The sequence below is a fragment of the Moschus berezovskii genome, chromosome 24, assembly GCF_049115385.1.
Source record: "Moschus berezovskii isolate FMDL1 chromosome 24, NW_MosBer_1.0, whole genome shotgun sequence".
In the NCBI taxonomy this organism is placed as follows: domain Eukaryota; kingdom Metazoa; phylum Chordata; class Mammalia; order Artiodactyla; family Moschidae; genus Moschus; species Moschus berezovskii.
This window is the reverse complement of record NC_142483.1, coordinates 17,895,697-17,922,101: the sequence shown is the minus strand read 5'-3', so window position 1 is coordinate 17,922,101 and position 26,405 is coordinate 17,895,697. Positions and strand designations below refer to the sequence as shown.

General features: G+C 40.4%; 1 protein-coding gene across 11 annotated transcripts in view; it reads left to right on the top strand.

The window, feature by feature from the left end:
- Positions 1-14,186, top strand: part of CFAP20DC (CFAP20 domain containing) — a 269,101-nt gene extending 254,915 nt beyond the window's left edge. For 5 of the 11 annotated variants that reach the window (XM_055414220.2, XM_055414224.2, XM_055414219.2 and 2 more), the window contains 2 exons: positions 553-647; positions 12,920-14,184. In XM_055414220.2, coding sequence (XP_055270195.1) covers positions 553-647; positions 12,920-13,032 — 208 coding nt within the window. In that variant the 3' untranslated portion in view covers positions 13,033-14,184. Of the gene's footprint in view, positions 1-552; positions 648-12,751; positions 12,883-12,919 lie in introns of those variants that run through there. The other 6 variants (XM_055414216.2, XM_055414221.2, XM_055414217.2 and 3 more) reach the window with 4 other exon arrangements.
- Positions 14,187-26,405: the final 12,219 nt, after the last annotated feature.

The following is a 26,405-nucleotide window of genomic DNA, read 5'->3' as shown; positions in this document are numbered from 1 at the left end:
ATTGAGCCACTCAAGGGCCCAATGGCCCTCTCTCTCCCCTCTTTTGCCCTCCCCTGCCCCAAAGCCTGGAGTAAATTCATACCAGCTCCCACCATCATGGCTGGCCCAGACAACTCCAAGACTAACTTCTCTTTTGAATCACTGAGTGGATTCTTGTCATCCATGACATGTGACTGGTGGCTTTGTCAGGCTTTCTTATGCAAAGGTCCTAAGGAGCTTTATCTCTGTATTTTTCTGACTCGTTTAAATAAGTTTCTCAGGTGAGAGGAGCTGTGCTATAGTTGAAGATCAATACTGTGTTTTTCAAAGGAATTGTGATCATCATTAAGATGGTATGTTTATTGAACAACTAGTTAGTGAAGTAACTGACTTTGTATTTACAGATTTATTAAACCAAATATTAATTTCTGGACATCTTATTTTCTGAAGTATGAAGGAGGAAAAATGTTTCTTTGTTGAAGCCCCAGAGAGTTAAAAATCCAGGGGAAAGGTAAAAATCTATGTAGATGGATTACAAACATGTGGTTCATTTTTTTCTTCTTTTCTTTTTAGGGACTGGTTAAATATGCTGAGCCCACCGATTGTTCCTCCGAGTCAACAGACCACAGAGCGGCATCAAGATTCTTCTGGAAGCTTGAGTGTTCAAGGTGGGAATATGAAAAATGCCAAGCATAAAAAAATAAAAATAATTAACTATAAATAGAGAAAATCAATCACTTTGAGATTCCACTATTTTTATTAAATGATAATCACTTAGACTCACACATTGAAAATGAGGTAGTCTGTGCCTCATTTTATAGGGTGATAGGTTCTTTGCAACTAAAAGGAATTTAAAAGAGAAATTGTTCTTGTTCTCCTTAAGGTTAATCCCTGGGCAAAATATAATTTAAAGCATAAGAGCATGGCTTTGGTGTCAAATTGACCTTCATCTGAATTCCAGCTCTAGCAATTCCTGCTGTGTGACTTTTATGAATTTCAGTTTTATAAAATAAGACTAATAATAGATGGTGCCCACCTGCAAGCTTTTCATGAAGATTCAGTGAGCTGTGCTGTATATGAAATGTTTGGAATAATGCCTACAAAATGCCAGCTGTTAGTACTGTTAGACAGCAGACAAAATATTGCATGTTTTTGTTAATACAGAGATACAGCCTTTTCATTAAAGCAAAGGCTGACACGGAGCTATAATGGGTTGTATTAGTAATGGAAAAATTCTAAGGAAGCAGGAATGAAAATTTGCCTGGGGTTCTCTTTGTTGATGAGAGCCTCTAAGATGAACCATTTAGATTCTGACTGGGAGCAGGGAACGTGACTGTCAGGAGTGTTGTAGAGGAGGAACAGAAAAGAATCTTTAGCAGAATCAGAGGGCTTGAGGTGGGAGGGGTGGGGAGAGCTCTAAAATGCATAATCGGAGTGACGGACATCAGAGTGGGACTCCCTGAGATCGTTTTCCAAGTTGGATTGTAAAGATGGGCACCCTCTGTCTATAGTCTCTTAAAAAAAAGGCGGGAGGGACTGAAACCAGGATAAGTTACTCTAACAAAGTTGCCAGTTTTATTTTTTTCCCTAACTGCCCCAGCGGAAAAGTGGAGCGTCCCATTTTTCTTCAGGTACGGAGAATTCAGAGTGAGAGCTCATACATCTGAGTTGTGCATTTTGGCCGCCCAAGGGATGGCAATGTCACTGTGATTTACTGTCTGAAATAGATGATGCCCCTCAAATTGAGACTCTTTTTAGAGGTGCACGTTTATAATTACTTATGACAGAAAAACAGAATCTTGGCTGTCAGGAGGAGACCTTGCTGTGAGGGAACAAATAATATGTTAAGTGTCCTGAATAAGCCACAGGAACTGAGAATGTGGTCCTTAAGCAGAGGCACCGAAGATCTATGGTGGTGACAAGTGGCCGAAAGGATGTCATAAAGTCGCCTTTGCAAAGTGATGTTTTGACAGCAGGGGCTCAAATTATGTTGAAGGTAAATAAAACTTGCATCGAAGACTAAGAAACACATTAAATTCAGAGACTGTAGAAACGTTCTGGCCAATGTTAACCAGATCTGGCACCCCGTCTCCCTATCACTGTAGATTTCCATTTCTGAGCCTTTCCCTTTTCTGATAGGCTTAGATAGTTTGTGGCTAATTAAAACCATCAAAAAGTAGTGTTTCTTATTTGCTTGATCTTTACATGTCATTGACTTCATTTTAAACAACACAGCATACACTGAACTTATCTCCGTCTGTTCTTATGGAATGTTTGTCAAAGAAAAATACTGGGCTCAAGCCTCAAGTATGTATCATCAGAAGGAGGGGGCCACAGCTGTGGCAGTCTGGGAATATTCCTAGGTTCCTGTTGCTTGGTATTTATTATTAATTATTAACTCAGCATTTAATATATGTCAGACACTGTGCTCAGTGGTTGATTTAGTCCCCAAAAGTAAGTCACACAGAGAAAGACACGTATTGTATGATGTCACTTATATGTAGAGTCTAAAATTTAATACAAATGAACTATTTACAAAACAGAAACAGTCTCAGACACAGAAAACAAACTTATGGTAAACCAAAGGGGAAGGTGGAGTGGAGGGTAAATCAGGAGTTTGGGATTAACATATAAAAACTACTGTATATAAAATAGATTAACAATAAGGTCCTACTGTATAGCACAGGGAATTTTATTCACTGTCTTGTAATAAACTATAATAGAATATATATATATATGTTTATATACATATATATGTCTGAATCACTGTATACCAGAAACTAACACAGTATTGTAAATCACTATACTTCAATGGTAAAAAAAAATGTAAAAAAACATTAATCCTCATAGCAGCACAATGAGGAAGATACTATTTTTGTATATGCAGTTGTTATTTTTACAGCTGGAGAAACTGAGACTTGGAGCCCTTGAATAATTTGCCCAAGGTTAGTCATTGGCAGAGCTGGGATTGAAATTCAAGCAGCCTGGTCCCAAAGCCCAACCACTGTTTTCACTTTTTAATTTTTTTGGTTTAGAACCAAGTAAATAAATTACCATCGACTCTTGAGAGTCCCTTGTACTGCAAGGAGATCCAACCAGTCCATTCTAAAGGAGATCAATCCTGGGTGTTCACTGGAAGGACTGATGCTAAAGCTGAAACTCCAATACTTTGGCCACCTCATGCGATGAGTTGACTCACTGGAAAAGACTCTGATGCTGGGAAAGGTTGGGGGTGGGAGGAGAAGGGGACGACGGAGAATGAGATGGCTGGATGGCATCACCGACTCTGTGGACATGAGTTTGAGTGAACTCCGGGAGTTGGTGATGGACAGGGAGGCCTGGCGTGCTGTGATTCATGGGGTCGCGCAGAGTTGGACACGACTGAGCGACTGAACTGAACTGAATCAAAAACTACTGTATATAAAACCAGCAATTGAAAAATAACTTTTCTGTTGAGAGTTCCTAATCTACAAGAAAACAAATGAAAATATCTCAAGGGCTGAGTAGCTAAATTCTTTCAGGGGAACAAAAAAAAAAGGCAGATCTCTGGTCACCTGTTGCAGCCCTGCCTCCCCCTCCTACGCAGTCTTGTCACAAATGACCGGTGGCCACATTCCCTCCAGCAGGGTGGGTCGCTGAGGGGTGCGCTCACCGTGTTGACCACATGTAGGGCAAGGCCAGGGGAGTGAGGGGCCGAATGAAGAGCAGAATGACGGATGCGGGACTGACGGGGCTGGGTGGGCGCTGGGCCCACCTTCTCAAAGATCTCTCTAGGCGATCTTATGAGTCAGCCAGTCTTTCACTTTACCCTGTGCCTTTTTATCACAGCCTTTCCACAGTTTGTGAGTCATGATTCATTTACTTGTTTCTTGTTTTTTTTCCCAGGTAGTCTAAGAGTTTTTAAAAGCAGAGACTGTCAGTTTACGCACCCCTAGATCCCTAGTGCCTGTGCAGGTTCTGGTATACATTATAATAGATACTCTGGGTTCTCGCTAGAAAACAGGAAAGGAAAAAGGGAGGGAAAGAGGGAGAGAAATGTCATCCAACTGGTAATTTCTTGTAATAATAACCTTGAAAGAAAGAAAATCAAGGTAGTTCATTGAAATCCAACTGTCAGTGTTTCCCCCAGTTCCAGTTTTTTGGTATATCTGTAAAATTGAACAATGAGAGTATTGAACTTAGACCCAGTAGCAGTTCAAACAGTTGTAGGTCGCCATATGCAGTGGCTCTTTATGTATAAGCAATGAAGAGACTTTTCTGTCAAATGAAATCTCATATGAAATCCCAATATGTAAAGTAGTTACAAGTAGAACCTCTCTGACTGAGTGCGAGTTAGGGTCTCAGAACCCTGCCATGGGGCCCTAATGAACCAGTTAAAAGCACTGATATAGCCCATCGCCCTCAGTGTGACCTTGCCTAAGGTCAAATGCTCAGTCAGAGTTAGAATTTGGATCCAGGTTTCTTCCACAGCAGTGCCTTTCTGCAGAACCATCACACTGGGACGTGAAGGTAATTTTGAAGACTGATTTACAAGGAAAGAGTCTCTTCCATCTTCAAACTTCTTGGATGAAAATAACAAAAACATTTATTTCACCTTCCTTGACCCAGGCCTCCATGTACACTTTAATTCTCAGAATTAGCCTACAGATATGTAGGTACTATTGTTACCCCTTTTTACACGTGAACCCTGGGACTTAGAGCAGGAGAGTGATGTGATGAACCACCACGTCCATCAGAGATTGAGAGGCTGAGATGTACCTGTGCAGCTAGTGGCATAACAGGAAGATGGCCTGACCAACACGTAACTCTGGAAGACTTGCCCCAGGCCATACAGAAGTAAACACATGCATTATACAAGCCCTGGAGCCCCTTCCTTATTCAGTACAAATTCCACAGTTTCTGTTTGGCCAGAATGTCTCAAGTGTGTGAATTCTGCCATGAAGTGAACAGCCCAGCTCCCAGCAGAGCAACCAGCCGGCAGGAATAACACTGAGCTCTGTGCCATTCGACTGGATGGAGAAGCAGACAGCTGTCAGCCATTCCTCTTGGGCCATGACACACTTGCCGAATATCAATCACCATGGGCACGGGTGCCCTTAACACTTCCTAAAAATATGTTTTCCTGGAGACCGTGGAAAATGTTAAAAATGGGAAGTTAAGATTTCAGAACTTACTCAAGAAAACTACCAGACTGACCTTTTGAAAATGAACCAGACTGCCTGAAAAATAGTTGTCAATTTGTTTTTGACATTTGTTCCTTTACAGATATGACCCTTAAATTATTCATGCTTACCAGCTCCAAAATGGAATAATAATGCCTCTCTCCTCAGGCCTGTAAACCTTTTTTTACAGTTTGCATGGATTTTGAGTGAAGACCTTTTAGAGTTGCCAGGGTCTCATGAAAATAACATCCTTGTACCTTTTGTTCATCAGAGCCTCAGAAGATGTTCCTTTATGAACATTAATTATTCTTCCACGAGTAACAAGTAGGCAGCAGTTAAGAATCTGCCTGCAATGCAGGAGTCTCAGGAGGCTGGGTCAGAAAGTTCCCCTGGAGAAGGGAATGGCTACCCACTTCAGTATTCTTGTTTGGAGAATCCCATGGACAGAGGAGCTTGGTGGGCTACAGTTCATAGGGTCACAAAGAGTCAGACATGACTGAAGCGACTTAGCAATCATGCACACCTATTTTATGCATATAATATCCAAATTACTGGTAAAGAATTTATAGAAATCTCATGATGCCTTCCAGCTACCCAGAGAGAGGGGAGCATGGCCACCTGTCCTGGGTCCAACAGAGGAATCCTTTCATAGTCCTATTTCCCACCATGAAGTTATTTGACATTTACCTAATATCTTGAGTCTAAAATCAGTCTTCCAAAATCTGTTTTATTGCTTATCTCACCAGACATCTTGCTCCATCGAACAACCATGATGCCCACAGTGTTTGACATGGCACATGTGTTAGTCACTCAGTCGTGCCCAACTCTTTTGGGTCCCATGGACTGTAGCCCACCAGGCTCTTCTGTCCATGGAATTCTCCAGGCAAGAGTATTGGAATGTGTTGCCATTTCTTTCTCCAGGGGAACTTCCCAGCCCAGGGATTAAACCTGGGTCTCCTGCATTGCAGGCAAATTCTTCACCATCTAAACCACCAGGGAACCCATAGGACATTGTAAACGCTCCATAAATGCTTGATGAATAGAATGAGTGAATCATCTGCCTATGGGCAACAGGAGGATCACTTGGTCTACTCTTTGGATCTTCCTTATATCTTGAAGATTTATTTAAAATGCAAACGAGAACTTCCCCCACCCCTGCCAAGAAAAGCAATATTGGCAATCAGAGTAGTAATAGAAGCCAGCATTAATTAAGTGCCTGCTTTGTACCCAGCGCTCTGTCCCATTTTCCTGTGATTAGAGGGGAGGAGTCACTATACAAAGAAACGTCTCCTTTTGGGGCACACTGGACGTGAACCCTCTAGTAGAGAAGTGGACACACCAGTGGGTGTCTGAGGCTCTCTCCCTCTTCCAGAACCGCCCACAGCTACTTGTTCCCCAAGTGTACAACAGAAGGGTCTTGACCCAGTGTGTGGTCCTCAATTCCATTGCTGGAATTGGGATGCGTTTCCGCCTGTCTGCAGCGCTGCCACCTTGTCTGAAATCAGGCACTGGAGACTCTATGGGATTTGTAGGCTTCAGAGCTCAGTAGTCTGACTAGGGACCTTCCTTCACGTGCAACAGAAAGCATTCAGAGTGGTAAGCACACATTTACAAGTGCATATATGTTTTGTGAGATTTTCCCTAGCTTTATTACTATATAATTGATATTATATAAGTTTAAGGTGACAACATGATGGTTTGATACACAAGTTCACATTTGAATCACATCTATAAGTAGAGACTACCTGGAAAGAATGAAATTGCAGGAATTCCTAAGTAATCATCCAAATTTTTCAACTGGTTGTTCTAAATGGCATGTTCCAAGTAAAATATAGCCACCAGATTTTACAGAAGGAGTGATGTACTTATTTCCCAAATGAAACCTGAACTATAATGTTGGCATATCATTTGCCTTCCCAAAAAGACAATATAGCTTGCTAATAGAAGAAAGTACCTTTTCATCTTTTTATCACATTTTTGGCCATTTACCTTTCTCTCATTTGAGGGCACATGTTTGCTGAGAAGCAGATCGCAACAGTTCACTCTCTCGAGTTTTAGTGAACATTAATTCTGCCCTATTGTGATAGAAGTTGATGGAAGAGTTTGCCAGCACCTGGTCCTCAGCAGAATCGTATCTAAAATGTCATCTTTATTGATCCTATAAGGCTGCCTGTTCCCAGTGGTGATCCCCCACCATTGAATTGTCTAAACCATAGTGTATTGTTATGCACATAAAAATACAGTCAATCACTTCTCGAGATCTGTAAAAGAGAAAATACATTAACTTGTTAAAAAAAAAAATTCTAGATGGCAGCATCAGAAAATCGAAAATCAAGTATAATGTCTTGACTGTGAGATTTTAAATCTGATAAACTGGTGCCACATCATTTATTTTCAAGCTTGAAGACTGAGCTTGTGCATATAGGTTTTCTATTATCTAAAGTTAAAATGCCTCAAATATAGATAATTAAGCATTTATATTAATTGACTTTCAGAAGGTGAGCTAGAGGAATTATTTGCTCACATTGATCTAACCAAGGGGAGGGCAGCTAATATTGCTGTTTGGTCTGGCTCCATTGGTTTTCCTCCTGTTATTGCTGTTAACCGACTTCAAAGTAGATGAAGCTGAAAGTTTGTAAATATAGTATTATCTGAAAGGCAATTTTAGTTCACTAGTAATGGCTTTATTATGTGAAGAAGAGTAAAAATGTAATTTGGACCCCTGTCCAGATGCTCTTAGTCTGGAAGCAGAGAATGGTTTTATTTCTTAATTTGTCCTTTTAGAGTTTCTGTAGCCAGTCTTTAAATAGAGCAATTTAGCATTTGGGAGAAAAACAAACTGTGCGCTATCCAAGAATATAATTGAAAATTACCCTATACCCATGCACAATAATTACCTTTCAAAACATTTCCCATTGCTTGACATCATACTGGTAATTGCTTAACAATATGATAATTTCATCACATAGAGATTACAGTGGCAAAATGATATAAGTTGGAGGCTTTGAAAATTAAGTTATCATGAAAACAAAACCTTTTATGCAAGTTTAAAACACTTATTTCAGTATAGAAGTATACATAATATCACCCAATTTTTGAATGAATGTCATTGTTGGTAGAGTTTTAAAATTCACCCATTTAAAGCTTTTGTTGGCTTAAAACTCAACATTCAGAAAACTAAGATCATGGCATCCGGTCCCATCACTTCATGGCAAATAGATGGGGAAACAGTGGAAACAGTGAGACACTTTATTTTGGGGGGCTCCAAAATCACTGCAGATGGTGACTGCAGCCATGAAATTAAAAGATGCTTGCTCCTTGGAAAAGAAGCTATGACCAACCTAGGCAGCATATTAAAAAGCAGAGACATTACTTTGCCAACAAAAGTAAAACCTTCTAGTCAAACCTGTGGTTTTTCTAGTAGTCATGTATGGAAGTGAGAGTTGGACCATAAAGAAAGCTGAGCGCCAAAGAATTGATGATGCTTTTGAACTGTGGTATTGAAGAAGACTCTTGAGAGTCCTTTGGACTGTAAGGATAGCAAACCAGCCCATCCTAAAGGAACTCAGTCCTGAATATTCATTGGAAGAACTGGTCCTGAAGCTGAAACTCCAATACTTTAGCCACCTGATGTGAAGAATTGACTCATTTGAAAAGACCCTGATGCTCGGAAAAATTGAAGGCGAGTGGATAAGGGAACGACAGAGGATGAGATGGTTGGATGGCATCACCCACTCGATGGACATGAGTTTGAGTAAACTCCAGAGTTGGTGATGGACAGGGAAGCCTGGCATGCTGCAGTTCATGGGGCCCCAAAGAGTCAGATATGACTGAGTGAACTGAAAGCTTTTGAACTAAAAACCACAAAACCCCTCCTAGACCCATGGTTATAATGCATGAAATGCCAGTTCTGTAGTGATATGTATTGGAACAAATGCATTATACAGCATTTATATAGTTACTGCTTCAGTTTGCATGCATTTTGTAGCCAAATCTCTACTAATGAATTGGATCCACCTTGATCCCTTTGCATTTGGGTGAAAAAGACCCATGGCCCATTACAACGGTTATTTTCATCTTGAAAGATTCCTGACTAACTGTAAAATGTTTTGAGTTTTCTAATTTGATAACACCAGTTAAAATTTTATCCTTTTGGAAACTGCAAGCACAGAATGCACAGAACAGTCATATAGCGTATAGCTCTTACATGCCAGAGGTCAGACTTTCCCCCAGCATTTGATGCAGTAAAAACAGGTCATCAGGTGGTAGGTCTTCAAGATAATTTGACTTATAACTATTTACCTTGGCGATATGTGGTTTTAATATCACACCTGATGGGAAAAAATGAGTGTTATTTTACTTTTTTGAAAAATACATGATTTTTGGTGTAAGAGCTTTTTATTTAAAGCTGAATTGATTATAATATCCTGCATAAAACTAGTAGGGCTTCCCTGGTGGCTCACATGGTAAAGAATCTGCCTGCAATGTTGGAGACCCAGGTTCGATGCCTGAATCAGGAAGATCCCCTGAAGGAAGACATGGCAACTCACTGCAGTGTTCTTGCCTGGAGAATCCCAAGAACAGAGGAGCCTGGCGGGCTACAGTCCACGGGGCCGCAGAGAGTCAGACACCACTGAGCGACTGGCACACACATAAAACTAGTGGGGGGTTTTGTGTTTCATTCAAACTTTGCTCTTTCTTTAGTGGTAAAAAGATGCAGCCTAGGGGCAGGGATCTGCGCTATAAATGAACACATCCCTCTCGTGTCTTACACTTTCCATAATGATTATAACTGTGTGTGTGCCAAGTGTTATTTAGTTCTCATAGGTACTGTAACAGGCACTGTTACCGTCCTTACTTTACATATGAGGAAACTGAGGCTAAGTAGCAAATTTTCCCAATGCCCCACAGCTGGGTCCCACAGATTTGGACCCAGACATTCCTGAGTTCATTGTCTAAATGTCATGCTGCCTGTCACTCTGAAGCCTTTCCTTTATATTTAAGCTTTAACAGTGTTGTTCTCAGTTATTTAAAACTCTGTAGCCTATAAGAGTTTATGATTTATTGCATTTATTACTATCCTTGGTTCTTGGTATGCATATTATCCAGCATCCGACTTCACTCACAAAACTCTGGGAAATAGTTACTCCCATTTTATAAATGAGCAAAGGAAGGTTCAGTGAGGTCAAATAACCTGTCACCAGCTGACAGACACATTCAGGTATGACCTAAATCAAATTACGCTAGTAAAGTAATGCTTAAAATTCTCCAAGCCAGGCTTCAGCAATACATGAACCGTGAACTTCCAGATGTTCAAGCTGGTTTTAGAAAAGGCAGAGGAACCAGAGAGCAAATTGCCAACATCCATTGGATCATTGAAAAAGCAAGAGAGTTCAAGAAAAACATCTGTTTCTGCTTTATTGACTATGCCAAAGCCTTTGACTGTGTGGATCACAATAAACTGTGGAAAATTCTGAAAGCGATGAAAATACCAGACCACCTGACCTGCCTCTTGAGAAACCTATCTGCAGATCAGGAAGCAACAGTTAGAACTGGACATGGATCAACAGACTGGTTCCAAACAGGAAAAGGAGTACGTCAAGGCTGTATATTATCGCCCTGATTATTTAACTTATATGCAGAGTACATCATGAGAAACGCTGGGCTGGAGGAAGCACGCACTGGAATCAAAGTTTCCGGGAGAAATATCAATAACCTCAGATATGCAGATGACACCACCATTATGGCAGAAAGTGAAGAAGAACTAAAGAGCCTTTTGATGAAAGTGAAAGAGGAGAGTGAAAAAGTTGGCTTGAAGCTCAGCATTCAGAAAACTAAGATCATGGCATCCGGTCCCATCACTTCATGGCAAATAGATGGGGAAACAGTGTCAGACTTTATTTTTTGGGCTCCAAAATCACTGCAGATAGTGATAGCAGCCATGAATTAAAAGACTCTTACTCCTTAGAAGGAAAGTTATGACCAACCTAGACAGCATATTGAAAAGCAGAGACATTACTTTGCCAACAAAGGTCCGTCTAGTCAAGGCTTTGGTTTTTCCAGTGGTCATGTATGGATGTGAGAGTTGGACTATGAAGAAAGCTGAGCACCGAAGAATTGATGCTTTTGAACTGTGATGCTGGAGGAGACTCTTGAGAGTTCCTTGGACTGCAAGGAGATCCAACAAGTCCATCCTAAAAGAAATAAGTCCTAAATATTCATTGGAAGGACTGATGCTGAAGCTGAAACTCCAATACTTTGGCCACCTGATGCGAAGAGCTGACTCATTTGAAAAGACCCTGATGCTGGGAAAGATTGAGGGCAGGAGGAGAAGGGGACAACAGAGGATGAGATGGTTGGATGGCATCACCGACTCAATGGTCATGGGTTTGGGTGAACTCTGGGAGTTGGTGATGGACAGGGAGGCCTGGCGTGCTGTGGTTCATGGGGTCGCAAAGAGCCAGACACAACTGAGCGACTGAACTGAACTGAGCTGAAGGGCATTCAGGTGGTGAACAGCGCTCTCCCATCCATCCCCAGGTTCCTTGAATTCCAAAGCCCAGGGATGCTCTTAGCCACACCCAGCTAACTCTTCATTAATCTTTAGTAGCCACTTTTGTTTCAGGGGCAGTGACACTTAAGACCACAGATTTTGTTTCACAGTCACTGATTCACCCTTTCAAAAAGGGCTCAGTATTTATGGAGTCTCTATTACGGGCCAGCCCTTCCCATGCCCACTGTCCAAGCCCTATCCAAAGCTGACCTGGTGAGCTTGCAGGCCAAAGGTTTGGTTTTCTTTGGTCTGTAGTCGCCCATGCTAAGGAAAAAGAGAGGGGTAGTGTCTTCATCACCTCCTCCTTCCTGACCCTGCTCTGGGAGTCCCCAGCTGAGGGAAGTCTTGCTCTCCCAGCCTCTGAATTCCTATCCCAGCCTCTGAATTCCTATCCTGTGTATTTTGAGAAGTCCAGAGGGCACTCGCTTGCTGGTGATGGCGTAAGGTATACAAGTGCTGAGCACAGCACTGGGCACATATAAGGTGCTCCAGTAACATTTTAGTAAAACAGCTTTTTGTTTTTGTTTTCATTTTTTGAAAACCAACCACACCTTGCTAATGACAGGCAGTAGGCATTCTCTACAACTAAATCATCTAAATAATTATCACAGGGAAAAAAATTTGACGTGTTCATTTTCCCAGCAAATTTGACACATCTTGCCAGCACTAATACAATTACAGATCATCTGACATTGTTTTCCTCATGTGTTCTTTGCTTTGCATAGCTTATGTTTCTAAACATTATTTAATTCATGTTTCTGAGGTAGCCTTTTTAGGATGTATGAATGGGGGTTGAGCTCTTTACTATATCACTTCATTTGCACTGTTTGGCATTTCTGCAGCTCTGGCCCATGAAGAAGGCTGGAGCTGCGATAATCAAAGATAATCAAATTTTGAATCCCGTTCAGTCCTAATTAGCATAACTCTTTAGTCCTTTGGCCCTCTTCCTTAGTCCTTTCTCCTCCCTGCCAGTTCTGCACGCTCATTTTTCTTGTGCTTTATAGTGAATCTGGCCCCTCTGATTGCCGTTTCTCCTCTATCTTAACGGCACATATAGAGCCATCACATCCGCAGCGCTCCTGCCTCCCAGCGTTGACATCCCACCCTCACAAGGATGGTCCTCCAGGACAAATGGTGATTCCTGCTCCCTTGCCCTTCTCTGTTGCAGTTTAAGAGTTCTCAGCAAGGCCAGCAGCTAACATGACTATGCTTCCCGTCCCCACAGGTGAAGAGGAGCTGAGTGCGGAAGAGGATGAGGAAGTGCTGACTCTGCTGTATGACCCATGTTTGAACTGTTACTTTGATCCCCAGACTGGGAAGTACTATGAGTTGGTATAACGCCTGCTTCCAGGGCCAAGGATGGCCGTCCCAGGTGAAGCAGGATAGCAGCTCTGATTCTGCTAAGTTGGCGTCACAAGTGTGTCTCCGGCAGCCCTACAGGATCAGAAAGAGCTAAGAGAGAGGAAGTCTGTTTGTCCACAATGTTCAGTGTTAGGACTGCCTACATTCTTCATGTAGATGGGTGTGACTTTTTAGAACTGTGAAGGGGTTAATACAGAGACAAGATTGTAGGACTTTGAATTGTTTCTTATTTGTTGGTTCTCATCCTCTATATAATTCTGTTTACTTCATATACTTTTATGTAAATGAATTAAGAGTTATTCAAATTTTTGCAGTGTTAATGTGTAAATGATGGCTTGATACACAGAAAACGTATTCTTGTTTAAAAGATGCCTTTTCTTTTATTACCTATTTGTATTAAAAATAAAATATGATGGTCAGAAGAGTGCCTTTTAAACTGCTTCTTTTTATTTAACCCACTTTCTTTGCCAGAATATTCCTAGATGGTATTTACTTTTCCTTAGACTTCTAGAAAAGGAATTAATGTGAATTAGTCAGACTTTTTGATCATATTTTATTGGCACTGGCCCCATAATTTCCGTTTCATTATATTTCATACATAGTTTGCCAAAGATCATAACACTGTTTTTTTTTCTTTTTTTTCCTCTTTTTTTTTAATTTTTTTTTATTGGAGGCTAATTACTTTACAATATTATATTGGTTGGTTTTGCCATACATTGACATGAATCTGCCCCAGATGTACATGCGTTCCCCATCTTGAACCCCCCTCCCACCTTCCTCCCCATCCCATCCCTCTGCTTCATCCCAGTGCACCAGCCCCGAGCATCCTGTATCATGCATCAAGCCTGGACTGGTGATTTGTTTCACATATAATAATATACATGTTTCAATGCCATTCTCTCAAATCATCCTACCCTCACCTTCTCCCACAGAGTCCCAAAGACTGTTCTATACACCTGTGTCTCTTTTGCTGTCTCATATACAGGGTTAAGGTTACCATCTTTCTAAATTCCATATATATGCGTTAGTATACTGTATTGGTGTTTTTCTTTCTGGCTTACTTCACTCTGTATAATAGGCTCCAATTTCATCCACCTCATTAGAACTGATTCAAAGGTATTCTTTTTAATGGCTGAATAATACTCCATTGTGTATATGTACCAAAGCTTTCTTATCCATTCGTCTGAAGATGGACATCTAGGTTGCTTCCATGTCCTTGCTATTATAAACAGTGCTGCAATGAACATTGAAGTACATGTGTCTCTTTCAATTCTGGTTTCCTCGGTGTGTATGCCCAGGAGTGCAATTGCTGGGTCATATGGCAATTCTATTTTCCAGTTTTTTAAGGAATCTCCACACTGTTCTCCATAGTGGCTGTACTAGTTTACATTCCCACCAACAGTGTAAGAGGGTTCCCTTTTCTCCACACCCTCTCCAGCATTTATTGCATGTAGACTTTTGGATAGCAGCCATTCTGACTGGTGTGAAATGGTATCTCATTGTGGTTTTGATTTGCATTTCTCTGATTATGAGGGATGTTGAGCAATTTTTTCATGTGTTTGTTAGCCATCTGTATGTCTTCTTAGAAGAAATGTCTGTTTAGTTCTTTGGCCCATTTTTTGATTGGGTCGTTTATTTTTCTGGAATTAAGCTGCAGGAGCTGCTTGTATATTTTGGAGATTAATTATTTGTCAGTTGTTTCATTTGCTATTATTTTCTCCCATTCTGAAGGCTGTCTTTTCACCTTGCTTATAGTTTCCTTTGCTGTGCAGAAGCTTTTAATTTTAATTAGGTCCCATTTGTTTATTTTTGCTTTTATTTCCAATATTCTGGGAGGTGGATCATGGAGGATCCTGCTGTGATTTATGTCGGAGAGTGTTTTGCCTATGTTCTCCTCTAGTAGTTTTATAGTTCCTGGTCTTACATTTAGCTCTTTAATCCATTTTGAGTTTATTTTGGTGTATGGTGTTAGGAAGTGATCTAGTTTCATTCTTTTACAAGTGGCTGACCAGTTTTCCCATCACCACTTGTTAAAGAGACTGTCTTTTCTCCATTTTATATTCTTGCCTCCTTTATCAAAGATAAGGTGTCCATAGGTGCGTGGATTTATCTCTGGGATTTCTATTTTGTTCCATTGATCTATATTTCTGTCTTTATGCCAGTTCCATACCGTCTTGTTGACTGTGGCTTTGTAGTAGAGCCTGAAGTCTGGCAGGTTGATTCCCCCAGTTCCATTCTTCTTCCTCAAGATTGCTTTGGCTATTCAAGGTTTTTTGTATTTCCATACAAATTGTGAGATTATTTGTTCTAGCTCTGTGAAAAATATCGTTGGTAGCTTGATAGGGATTGCATTGAATGTATAAATTACTTTGGGTAGTATACTCATATTCACAATATTTATTCTTCCAATCCATGAACACGGTATCAGCTACTTAACTCTGTGCTTTTTAAAAAATTATCTATGAATTCTTATAACATGATCCAAATCTAGCTCTATGGATCCATATTGAGTAAGAAGACACCCATTTGAACACTCTACATACCTTACCACTTCTGTGACTGGGACCTGGAGAAATGGAGGAGACTTCCTTTGGTCTTTAAGACTATGCTATTGTAACTGCTCATTCCATCACAAGGAAAAAAATCGTGTGCTTCCTGAATTTGAGTAGACTAGCCTTGAATTGTGTGCCAAATATGTAAATACTGAGTTCAAGGAAATACTTATTGTATTGGCATATTTTTTATTTAATAAAAATTTTATAATAAGAGTACCATTGGAAATGAAAAATTATTGGTGTACAGTTGGATTTAATGGCAATACTATAATTTCATTTAGTGTTGCTTGATAAAGGAAATAAGAGCTCTTTTTTTTCAGGAGTAGATTTGGGCTTCTGTTCAAAGGATTATACATTATTTAGAACCATGTTGGTATTTGGTAGACTTTTATTAATTCACAAAGAATACCTTTGTTTTGAATCTTTCTTCAAAATCTTCATACTTACAAAATGCCAGAATTAACTACAGCTTCAGAAAACATGCAGAATGATAAAAAGAGTTGGTTGTGACCTTGAAAATTGGAGCAGAACTTGGAAAGCCTTATTACTGCTTTCGTGAGTATCGGGATCATCCACATAAATAGAAGAGTCAATGAAAATTCCATACTAGTTGAGACGTGAAGTTGCAAATATCGAAAAATCATGAGCTAAAAGTAATTAAGGATACAGGAGTGCCTCATGAGCCTCTAACAGAATGCTGCAAGGCCTCTGAGTGGACTCAAGCTAGGACCTAAAAAAAACGCTGTTGGGGTTCTTGAACTGCAAGCGACAGATGCCCTTGATCCCAGAATCCAAAGACTTGTTGAACAGTCAGACTGCCAGAGGCACAGGAATCAGGAAGCTCTGGGAACCCTATAGTGGGAGCTAACAGTTTCTCTCGATGGTGGCCACCAGGGCGACAGTGCCACCTCTTTCTGCCTTGAGACTGCCTCGAGTCTCTCAGCTGACTTGTCAGTTTTCCCCAGGACCACATGGAATGGAACCTAGGTAGTCCACAAAGAAGAGGGGCCTGTTAAAAATTGGAGAGGGACACCAAGCAGGCAAAAGTGACAGATCTCTACCTTGGGTGTCTAAACATTTTGTTTCTTGATTATTAATAGAGAGCAGAGAATTTTTTAGGGCAGTGAAACTACTCTGTATGATACTATAATGATAGGTATATACATTATCAGTTCAGTTCAGTCGCTCAGTCGTGTCCGACTCTTTGTGACCCCATGAATCACAGCACGCCAGGTCTCCCTGTCCATCACCAACTCCTGGAGTTCACACAAACTCACATCCATTGAGTCGGTGATGCCATCCAGCTATCTCATTCTCTGTCGTCCCCTTCTCCTCCTGCCTCCAATCCCTCCCAGCATCAGGGTCTTTTCCAGAGAGTCAACTCGTCGCATGAGGTGGCCAAAGTATTGCAGTTTCAGCTTTAGCATCAGTCCTTCCAATGAACACCCAGGACTGATCTCCTTTAGAATGGACTGGTTGGATCCTCTTGCAGTACAAGGGGCTCTCAAGAGTCTTCTCCAGCACCACAGTTCAAAAGCATCAATTCTTTGGCAATCAGCTTTCTTCACAGTCCAACTCTCATATCCATTCATGACCACGGGAAAAACCATAGCCTTGACTAGACGAACCTTGGTTGGCAAAGTAATGTCTCTGCTTTTCAATATGCTATCTAGGTTGGTCATAACTTTCCTTCCAAGGAGTAAGCGTCTTTTAATTTCATGGCTGCAATCAGCATCCGCGGTGATTTTGGAGCCTCAAAAAGTAAAGTCTGACACTGTTTCCACTGTTTCTCCATTTATTTCCCATGAAGTGATGGGACCAGATGCCATGATCTTAGTTTTCTGAATGTTGAGCTTCAAGCCAACTTTTTCACTCTCCTCTTTCACTTTCATCAAGAGGCTTTTGAGTTCCTCTTCACTTTCTTCCATAAGGGTGGTGTCATCTGCATATCTGAGGTTATTGATATTTCTCCCAGCAATCTTAATTCCAACTTGTGCTTCTTCCAGCCCAGCGTTCCTCATGATGTACTCTGCATATAAGTTAAATAAGCAGGGTGACAGTATACAGCCTTGACGTACTCCTTTTCCTATTTGGAACCAGTCTGTGGTTCCATGTCCAGTTCTAACTGTTGCTTCCTGGCCTGCATATAGATTTCTCAAGAGGCAGGTCAGGTGGTCTGGTATTCCCATCTCTTTCAAAATTTCCACAGTTTATTGTGATCCACACAGTCCAAGGCTTTGGCATAGTCAATAAAGCATGCTTTCTCCATGATCCAGCAGATGTTGGCAATTTGCTCTCTGGTTCCTCTGTCTTTTCTAAAACCAGCTTGAACATCTGGAAGTTCACGGTTCACGTATTGTTGAAGCCTGGCTTGAAGAATTTTGAGCATGACTTTACTAGCGTGTGAGATGAGTGTAATTGTGCAGTAGTTTGAACATTCTTTGGCATTGCCTTTCTTTGGGATTGGAATGAAAACTAACCTTTTCCAGTCCTGTGGCCACTGCTGAGTTTTCCAAATTTGCTGGCATATTGAGTGCAGCACTTTCACAGCATCATCTTTCAGGATTTGAATTAGCTTAACTGGAATTCCATCACCTCCACTAGCTTTGTTCGTAGTGATGCTTTCTAAGGTCCACTTGACTTCACATTCCAAGATGTCTGGCTCTAGGTGAGTGATCACACCATTGTGAATATCTTGGTCATGAAGATCTTTTTTGTACAGTTCTTCTGTGTATTCTTGTCACCTCTTCTTAATATCTTCTGCTTTTGTTCCGTTCCGTTCCATTCCATCGCTCAGTCGTGTCCAACTCTTTGCAACCCTGTGGACTGTAGCCTACCAGGCTTCTCCGTCCATGGGATTCTCCAGGCAAGAATACTGGAGTGGGTTACCGTTTCCTTCTGCTTTTGTAGGTCCCTACCATTTCTGTCCTGTATCGAGCCCATCTTTGCATGAAATGTTCCCTTGGTATCTCTAATTTTCTTGAAGAGATCGCTAGTCTTTCCTCATACACTTGGTCAAATCCAGAAAATGTCCAACACCAAGAGTGAACCATAATGCTGTGGACTTTGGATTATTATGATATGTCATTGTAGGTTCATCCTTGGTTAAAAACAAAAGCACCATTCTGGTGAGTGATGTTGATAATGGGGAAAACTACATATGCATTGGGGTAGGGGATGTATGGGAAATCTCTTAACCTTCCTCAGTTTTGTTAAAAACTTGCTCTTAAAAAGATTGTCTTTTTTTAAAAATGACATTCAAAATAAATTAAAAATTAAAATGTCTCAATGGCTCACCTCTCATCCATTTTGTCCTTCTCTTCTCTCTGTTCTCTACCCAAAATTTTCTCAGCAATTCAGTCCACCCACAGGAACACTTAATGAACCACAGCCCATACATCCAACCAACCACACAGAAATATTAACTTGCAGTTTCAATTCAACAATCCCAGACTTGGGATTCCAACTGGCCCTCTTTGGTCCAGTGGCCATCAAGAACCGTCTAATGTGGATGTTGGAGAAAGGCAGTTACGGAGTTTCTGATGAACCAAGCAGATGCTCCAAAAATTATCTACCACAAGGTCATATTTTCCACATTTTTCACTTTGTTTAAAAAGAGTGGCTTCAATTTCTATTGACAAGATTTCTAAGAAGAATTGAAAAATAGAAATAGATGTGCCCCCATGTTGCCAATTTTAAACCAAAATGGTACATTCAGTTTTCTTGGAAATTCATTGCTTGGGCTGTATGGCTTCACTTATCAAATTTTGCTCATATGAGAATTTCTTGAGAAGTTTATAAAAATACTGATACCTAGGTTCCACCCCCAGAATGTTTTGTTCGATTGGTCTCAGATGCAACCTGGGCATTGGAAACTTTTAAAACCTCCCCTGGCAATTTGAATGTGTAGTCAATGCTTGAGCACCACTGTTGAATATTAGATCCAGTGTGATGAGAGGACAGAATTGCCTAATCACATGTAGCAGTGAGGAAAAGTTTATATTATTAGTTTCCATTTTTAAGACCTAGATTTCTACTTTCCTCATCAAATGTGTAGTGAACGCATGCACTGCAAATGGATTCTGAAAAAAATAGTTTGACTTAATATGGAAATACATCTCACGATAATTTGGTATCAATTTGAAGACTAATTTAGTTTCTTGTTTCATATAATTTGGGGTGCAACTTGCAAGTGGCTTTAAGTCTTCAATGTCTAAATTATTATTTAATTACAGAGCCTGAGAATTATAGAAAAATAACTGTCAGCTGATTTGTGGCATCAAATCAATGATTTAGCTTCTCTGGCAATTATAATTTTTCTCTTATTTTCTATTAAAGGAAAAATATTGGCATATGCAAAATACATAGATACTCTTGCATAATAATTATTTCCCATTGTATTTCTCCATATTTGTAGATTAGCTTCATTTGAATCAGTCATTTCAACCACATCTTGATTTTTTTTTTGAAGTGCAAACTGTTTAATACCCAAGAATAGTGTAGTGACAGATTGTCCAACCCAAAGGACAATTAATTAAAAGAACTAATCTTAAAGTTGCCCTTTGGCTTTAATTAAAGATATAGCTGCTGAAAGTTTCTGGGTTGTTCTTTTTTAAAAAGCTGTTTAATGACACCAAGTACAGTATTAAAACTAGGTTTATCCCAGGTTGCCTCCTGTGACTCTCAATCACCAATCAAAATGGCCAGAATAATGAGGTTTAAGCATCACCTATCCACATATGGTTGTGCTTTAGGATTTCTATTTCATACATCATTCATTTTGCATTGAAGAAAAGTTGATCATAAGGAGAATTCTTGTCAAGCAAATCCGATTTTCTCTTTTTCTCCCATTATACTAGTTGAGATAGGATCATCTAATTGGGCCTAGAAAGGATAATCAAGATCATTTCTTTAAACTGATTTTATAATTGAGAAAAGTGAGGTTCAGATTGGAAAGTTAATTATCCAAAGGCAGTTTGTGTAGGGGAGAATAGACTCCTCAACTTCTCACTTAAAATACAGTTCTTTTCCCACTCTGAGGGAATTAAGATGATTCAAATGACAGGTGGACTTCACAGTTATTGTACACTGGCCACTAGAGGACACTGGAGTCTGTCGGGAGTTTGGGTTCTCTGTTCTCTTCTCTTCTTTCTTCCTCCCATAGTATGGCCTTTTTATACTTCAAGGATCAGCATTTCTTAAAGTGTGTTCCAAGAAACAAGTTCCATTCGATGTGAATAAATGTATTGGGAGAGCAGAAGCCCATGGTCACACAATGTTGGAAAATACTGGAGAAGCAGAAATGGGTCATTGGTCTTTACTGGAGAAAGTCTCGGTGGCTGTAATAATCTAACAAGCATAGGGAATGTCCAAGGAGGAGTGGAATATGCTCAAACCCCTCTGTCCTCAGAACAGTATTCCAATAGAGCATCTGTCTCAGCACCGCTGATTCTCCCACAGAACCTCTTGTGAGACAAGCTACAATAGATCAGTTCTCCCGTGCTAGCAAGCCCTGACTCCACCAGAACTCCCAGAAATGTGTCTCCGTGAATGGGATGGCTGGTCGTGTGAGTGTACGTGGGTAATTTGGTAGGGGTTTTGCTTTTTGTTTTTTCTGTTGCCCAGATATTTCACAGATCCCTGGCCACACTGTAAGATCACTCTCCAGACTCACTTGGCATGTAAAACAAGGTGTGGTAAAGCCTGAGCTTTCCTTCAGCCAGAGACTTTGGTCACCTAAGATGAAGAAATTTTTCTCTCGTATTTTAAATTATACAAACTTTTAACGGTAGGTGATACAGATAACGTACCACAAAGGATAAATCTAAATTACAATTCATTCATCATGGATATTGGAGCTTTACATCTTAATGAATATTTGAGTTCTGGTTTGGGTGGCTATAATGTAATTTAGAATCACATTAAGTCAAAATAATTTGACTTATAAGGATTAAATAACCAGTAAACATGGGCTACAGATAACACTAATTTTTACTCCTGACATATTCTCCTGTAGTTAATCACCTGTAATCCTGTGAAGCAGTACAGAAGTGAAGTGTGGAAATGGTATTGATTGGTTTTCATCAGGCTAACTTATCATTGTCAGTGTTTATGCTGAACCCGGCAAGATTTAAGCACGTAAACTCACTCCTAATAGTAATAAGTATTGCCAATATTTTAACCTGTGGATCAAGCGATGTTATCTCTCATTTGTTGTAAATAATACTTACAAAGACATGGGGAGGGGGAGGGAAGGTTACCCTTGGGAACTTAATAATTGACATAAACACAGTAAGGTGTATTTGGCTTAAGTCTAGGAAATGAAATTACTGTTCATTTATTTTTTATAATATATCACTCTGAAATATAATTTATATTAATGGTGGAGATTCAGTAATCTGTAGGTAAATCATGACATGGGATTAAAAGCATCCCCAGTTTTGCTTTTCAGCTTCCCAAATTCAAAATTATCTTAGTTAAAAGCAGTCAAAATTTCCCCTTTTGTTTTTCCTACTGCATGAAAAAAAGGATTTGGACTTTTCAACCCCTGAAGACTTAGAAACTTTTTAGCCAACTCAATCCAAGAGAGCTTTCCTTTTTCTTTAAAACTTTTGACTGGTCAAAGAAAGTGATAGTATCCTTTTGTGGGCTAATTCTAGTGAGCAGAATATCTTTTTACCCCTAATTCTTGTCTGTCTTTGAGTTTTGATATCTAAATATTTCTAAAAATTAATGTAGGTGTCAGATATGCACAACATACTTATAGTACATTTTAATTCACTTAGTTCAAGAGGTTTTTGGGTTTTTTTTAATATTGATATTTTCATTTGGCTGCACTGGTCTTAGTTGTGGCATGCGAGATCTTAGAGCTTTCCTGAGACAGGTGGATTCCTCTAGTTGTGGCATGCGGGAATCTTTAGTTGCAACATGCAAAGTCTTGGTTGTGGGGTGTGAGATCTAATTCCCTGACCAGGGATCGAACCTTGGGCCCCCTGCATTGGGATTATAGAGTCTTAGCCACTGCCCCACCAAGGAAATCCCTCAAAAGCTTTTAATCCTTTTAGGTCAGGTACTTCTCAAGAACATCTGCCATTATCAAGAGAGGTTTGACTTCAGGGGGAAATAAAGGCGGCATCATTTGTTAGCTAAACATAAGAATCTATGGTTGCTCCAAAGACCAGATAAACAGAACAATAATTAATTCCAGAAGGTTCCTGTTATAATTTGCTCTGCTTAGCAGATACGTTTCCCTGTCAATGTCTATAGCCTTAGTTTAAAAAGGATATCACTGTTTTCATTTCTGCTATAATCTTTGAGATCGTTCCATGTTTTGCCACTTGCTACTTTCAGTCTAATCTGAAAACAGCCTTGCTTGCGTGTTGCAGTTATCTGGAGATTCAAAAAATGCTGCTACCTGGGTCCCACCCCTGGGGATTCCTACCTCCTCTAACCTGGGTTGTGACCTGTTTAAAAGCAGCCAAGGTTGAGACCCAACCCATTCTCACTTCTCCTTTTTACTTCTCCGCTTCACTTGCAGTGGTACCAGACGAATAGTGTAAAGGTTCCCAAGGGCGTGTGGTGTCAATGGCTTCTGACAGTTTCAGTCAACAAACTAACCATCACTTGATGGATCTCACCTGTGGGCAACTTCATACTATTCTAAAAACTTGCTTTAGCCCATGTGGTTGACAACCACCAGAATGGAAGATGTGACTTTGTTTTTTTGTTTGTTTGTTTGTTTGTTTGTTTACTCTCTTCATTCTGGTCTTACGTACATTTCAAACTAAATTACTCATTCTGCTTGCTGGTGTCAGATTGTATATTTTGTTAATGGCCATATCTGGGTTCCAGCTTCCAAATCAACAAAGGACAGAAGGCTTCCTGAGTGCCTGCGGGAAAGTGATGGGAGCCTCTGTCGTCTTTGTTGCTTGTTTTTTAGTTTGTACTGAAGTACAGTTGCTTTACATGTTGTGTTAGTTTCTACTGTACAACAGAATGAATCAGCTGTGCCTATATATGTGTCCCCTCTCTTGGATTTCCTTCCCATGGGGACACCACAGAGCACTGTCCCTGTGCTATAGAGGAGGTTCTCATTAGTTACCTATTTTATACATAGTATCCATAGTGTATGTATATATATATATATATATATATATATATATATATATATATATATTTGTCGATCCCAATCTCCGAATTCGTCCCGCCCCCTCTTTCCCTCTCCCCTTGGTGTCCTTAGGTTTGTTCTCTATGTCTGCGTCTCTGTTTCTGTTTTGCACATAAGATCATCTGTACCATTTTTCTAGACTCCACATAGATGCATTAATATACAATGTTTGTTTTTCTCTGTCTGATGTACTTCACTCTGCATGACAGTCTCTAGGTCCATCCACACTGAAACTTCTGTCTAAAGATCTTGAAATTACTGTGTGTGCACATGTCTGAATGTGTATTCTATGACTAGAATCCATCAGTGCACAAGACCATTCTTGACTTGGTACCGTTAAGCTAAATACTGTTAAGAAGTCTTAAGAGTCTTCCCATTAATAGTAGCTTTTAGTGAGTCAGATGCATTTTTCTCCCACATAAAAATGTCCTTTTTCCCAATCTGAGCACAGATACAGAGCGGTAGCTTTCAGTGTTTCTCTGTGTGTGGCATACTTCTCAATATGAGAATTATGGAGGAGACACTGGGAGTTAAAAGCTTGCTTAAATCAGTCCTATAATAGTCACAACCCTTTGGTAAAGTCCTTTTTACACAGCAATGAATGGGAGTGCTTTGGACTGTAAAGAAAATAAGGCAGTTGCTGTACAGTGACGTGACACTGTGCAGAAGAGACTGGGAAGGGAAAGTAAGAATGGAGGTTGATAAACCAGTTCTCACCCGTTCAGCAGGGACTTGGAGGACCATAGGTCCTGACCTGAGAGTCTTTGCTGAGCACAGATGGGGTGACACCCATTTGTGGGGTGAGATTGTAGGGTTCAGTTCAGTTCAGTCACTCAGTCGTGTCCGACTCTTTGTGACCCCATGAATCACAGCACGCCAGGCCTCCCTGTCCATCACCAGCTCCCGGAGTTCACTCAAACTCACCTCCATCGAGTCAGTGATGCCATCCAGCCATCTCATCCTCTGTCGTCCCCTTCTCCTCCTGCCCCCAATCCCTCCCAGCATCAGAGTCTTTTCTAATGAGTCAATTCTTTGCATGAGGCGGCCAAAGTATTGGAGCTTCAGCTTCAGCATCAGTCCTTCCAACGAACACCCAGGACTGATCTCCTTTAGAATGGACTGGTTGGATCTCCTTGCAGTCCAAGGGACTCTCAAGAGTCTTCTCCAGCACCACAGTTCAAAAGCATCAATTCTTCGGCAATCAGCTTTCTTCACAGTCCAACTCTCACATCCATACATGACCACTGGAAAAACCATAGCCTTGACTAGACGGACCTTGGTTGGCAAAGTCATGTCTCTGCTTTTTAATATACTATCTGTGTTGGTCATAACTTTCCTTCCAAGGAGTAAGCGTCTTTTAATTTCACAGCTGCAATCAGCATCTGCAGTGATTTTGGAGCCCAAAAAAATAAAGTCTGACGCTGTTTCCACTGTTTCCCCATCTATTTCCCATGAAGTGATGGGACCAGATGCCATGATCTTAGTTTTCTGAATGTTGAGCTCTTCTTTCACTTTCACCAAGAGGCTTTTTAGTTGCTCTTCACTTTCTGCCATAAGGGTGGTGTCATCTGTAGGGCAGTTTTGTCTAAAATCTTAAAGGACTATTTCACCCCAGCAATATGGATGAAGATACATGAACTATGAAAAAGCGCTTAGCAGGTAATTGGCACTTGGTGTATGTTCATTGTTGTTATTATTATTTATGCCTGATCCTAGTGGGCTGGGAGCTTTCAGATTTGATCATCTGGTGATACATTACAATAGCTATGGCATCATTCCTAGAAGTATGAGTGTTACATATATATATATGTATATGAGGTAGAATTTCATATTTTGCTGTGAGACTAAGCTTTTAAAAGTGTTTTGTCAGTACTCTGAAAGCATGAAAGTATCAGCTCCTCAAATAGACCGTTTAAAAGAAAATAACAATTGCCTAAGAATTGAGGAAAATAAAGCTAATGCCAATTACAGATGTAACACCTGGGACCATGCAGCTGGAAAATGGATATGCCAGAAATTCTCCTGCTGCTACTGCTGCTGCTAAGTCACTTCAGTCGTGTCCGACTCTGTGCGGCCCTATAGATGGCAGCCCACCAGGCTCCGCTGTCCCTGAGATTCTCCAGGCAAGAACACTGGAGTGGGTTGCCATTTCCTTCTCCAACGTGTGAAAGTGAAAAGTGAAAGTGAAGTCGCTCAGTCGTGATCGACTAGTAGCAACCCCATGGACTGCAGCCCACCAGGCTCCTCTGTCCATGCGATTTTCCAGGCAAGAGTACTGGAGTGGCTTGCCATTGCCTTCTCCAAAAAATTCTCCTAAGCTGTATTTATTCAATATTTGTAACAATGCAGATCTGACCCAAATAATTGACTCCCACTATGTATTCTCAGTCTTAAGTCCCGAGTAAAGGCCAATCAACAGCTCCTTTGCAAAACAAAGATTTCAGAAATGATCCATTCCAAGCCACACAGCTCTTGTATGTTGAAGGCTTTTAGTTTTGTTCTTCATGGTGTGTCAGTGTAGGATTATTCAAAGCAGTCTTTCTAGCTCAACTCATTTTATCTGTTAATACACATTTTATCTGAGGTCATATGAAGAGTATTGAAATAATTAAACTGTATTTGTTTAA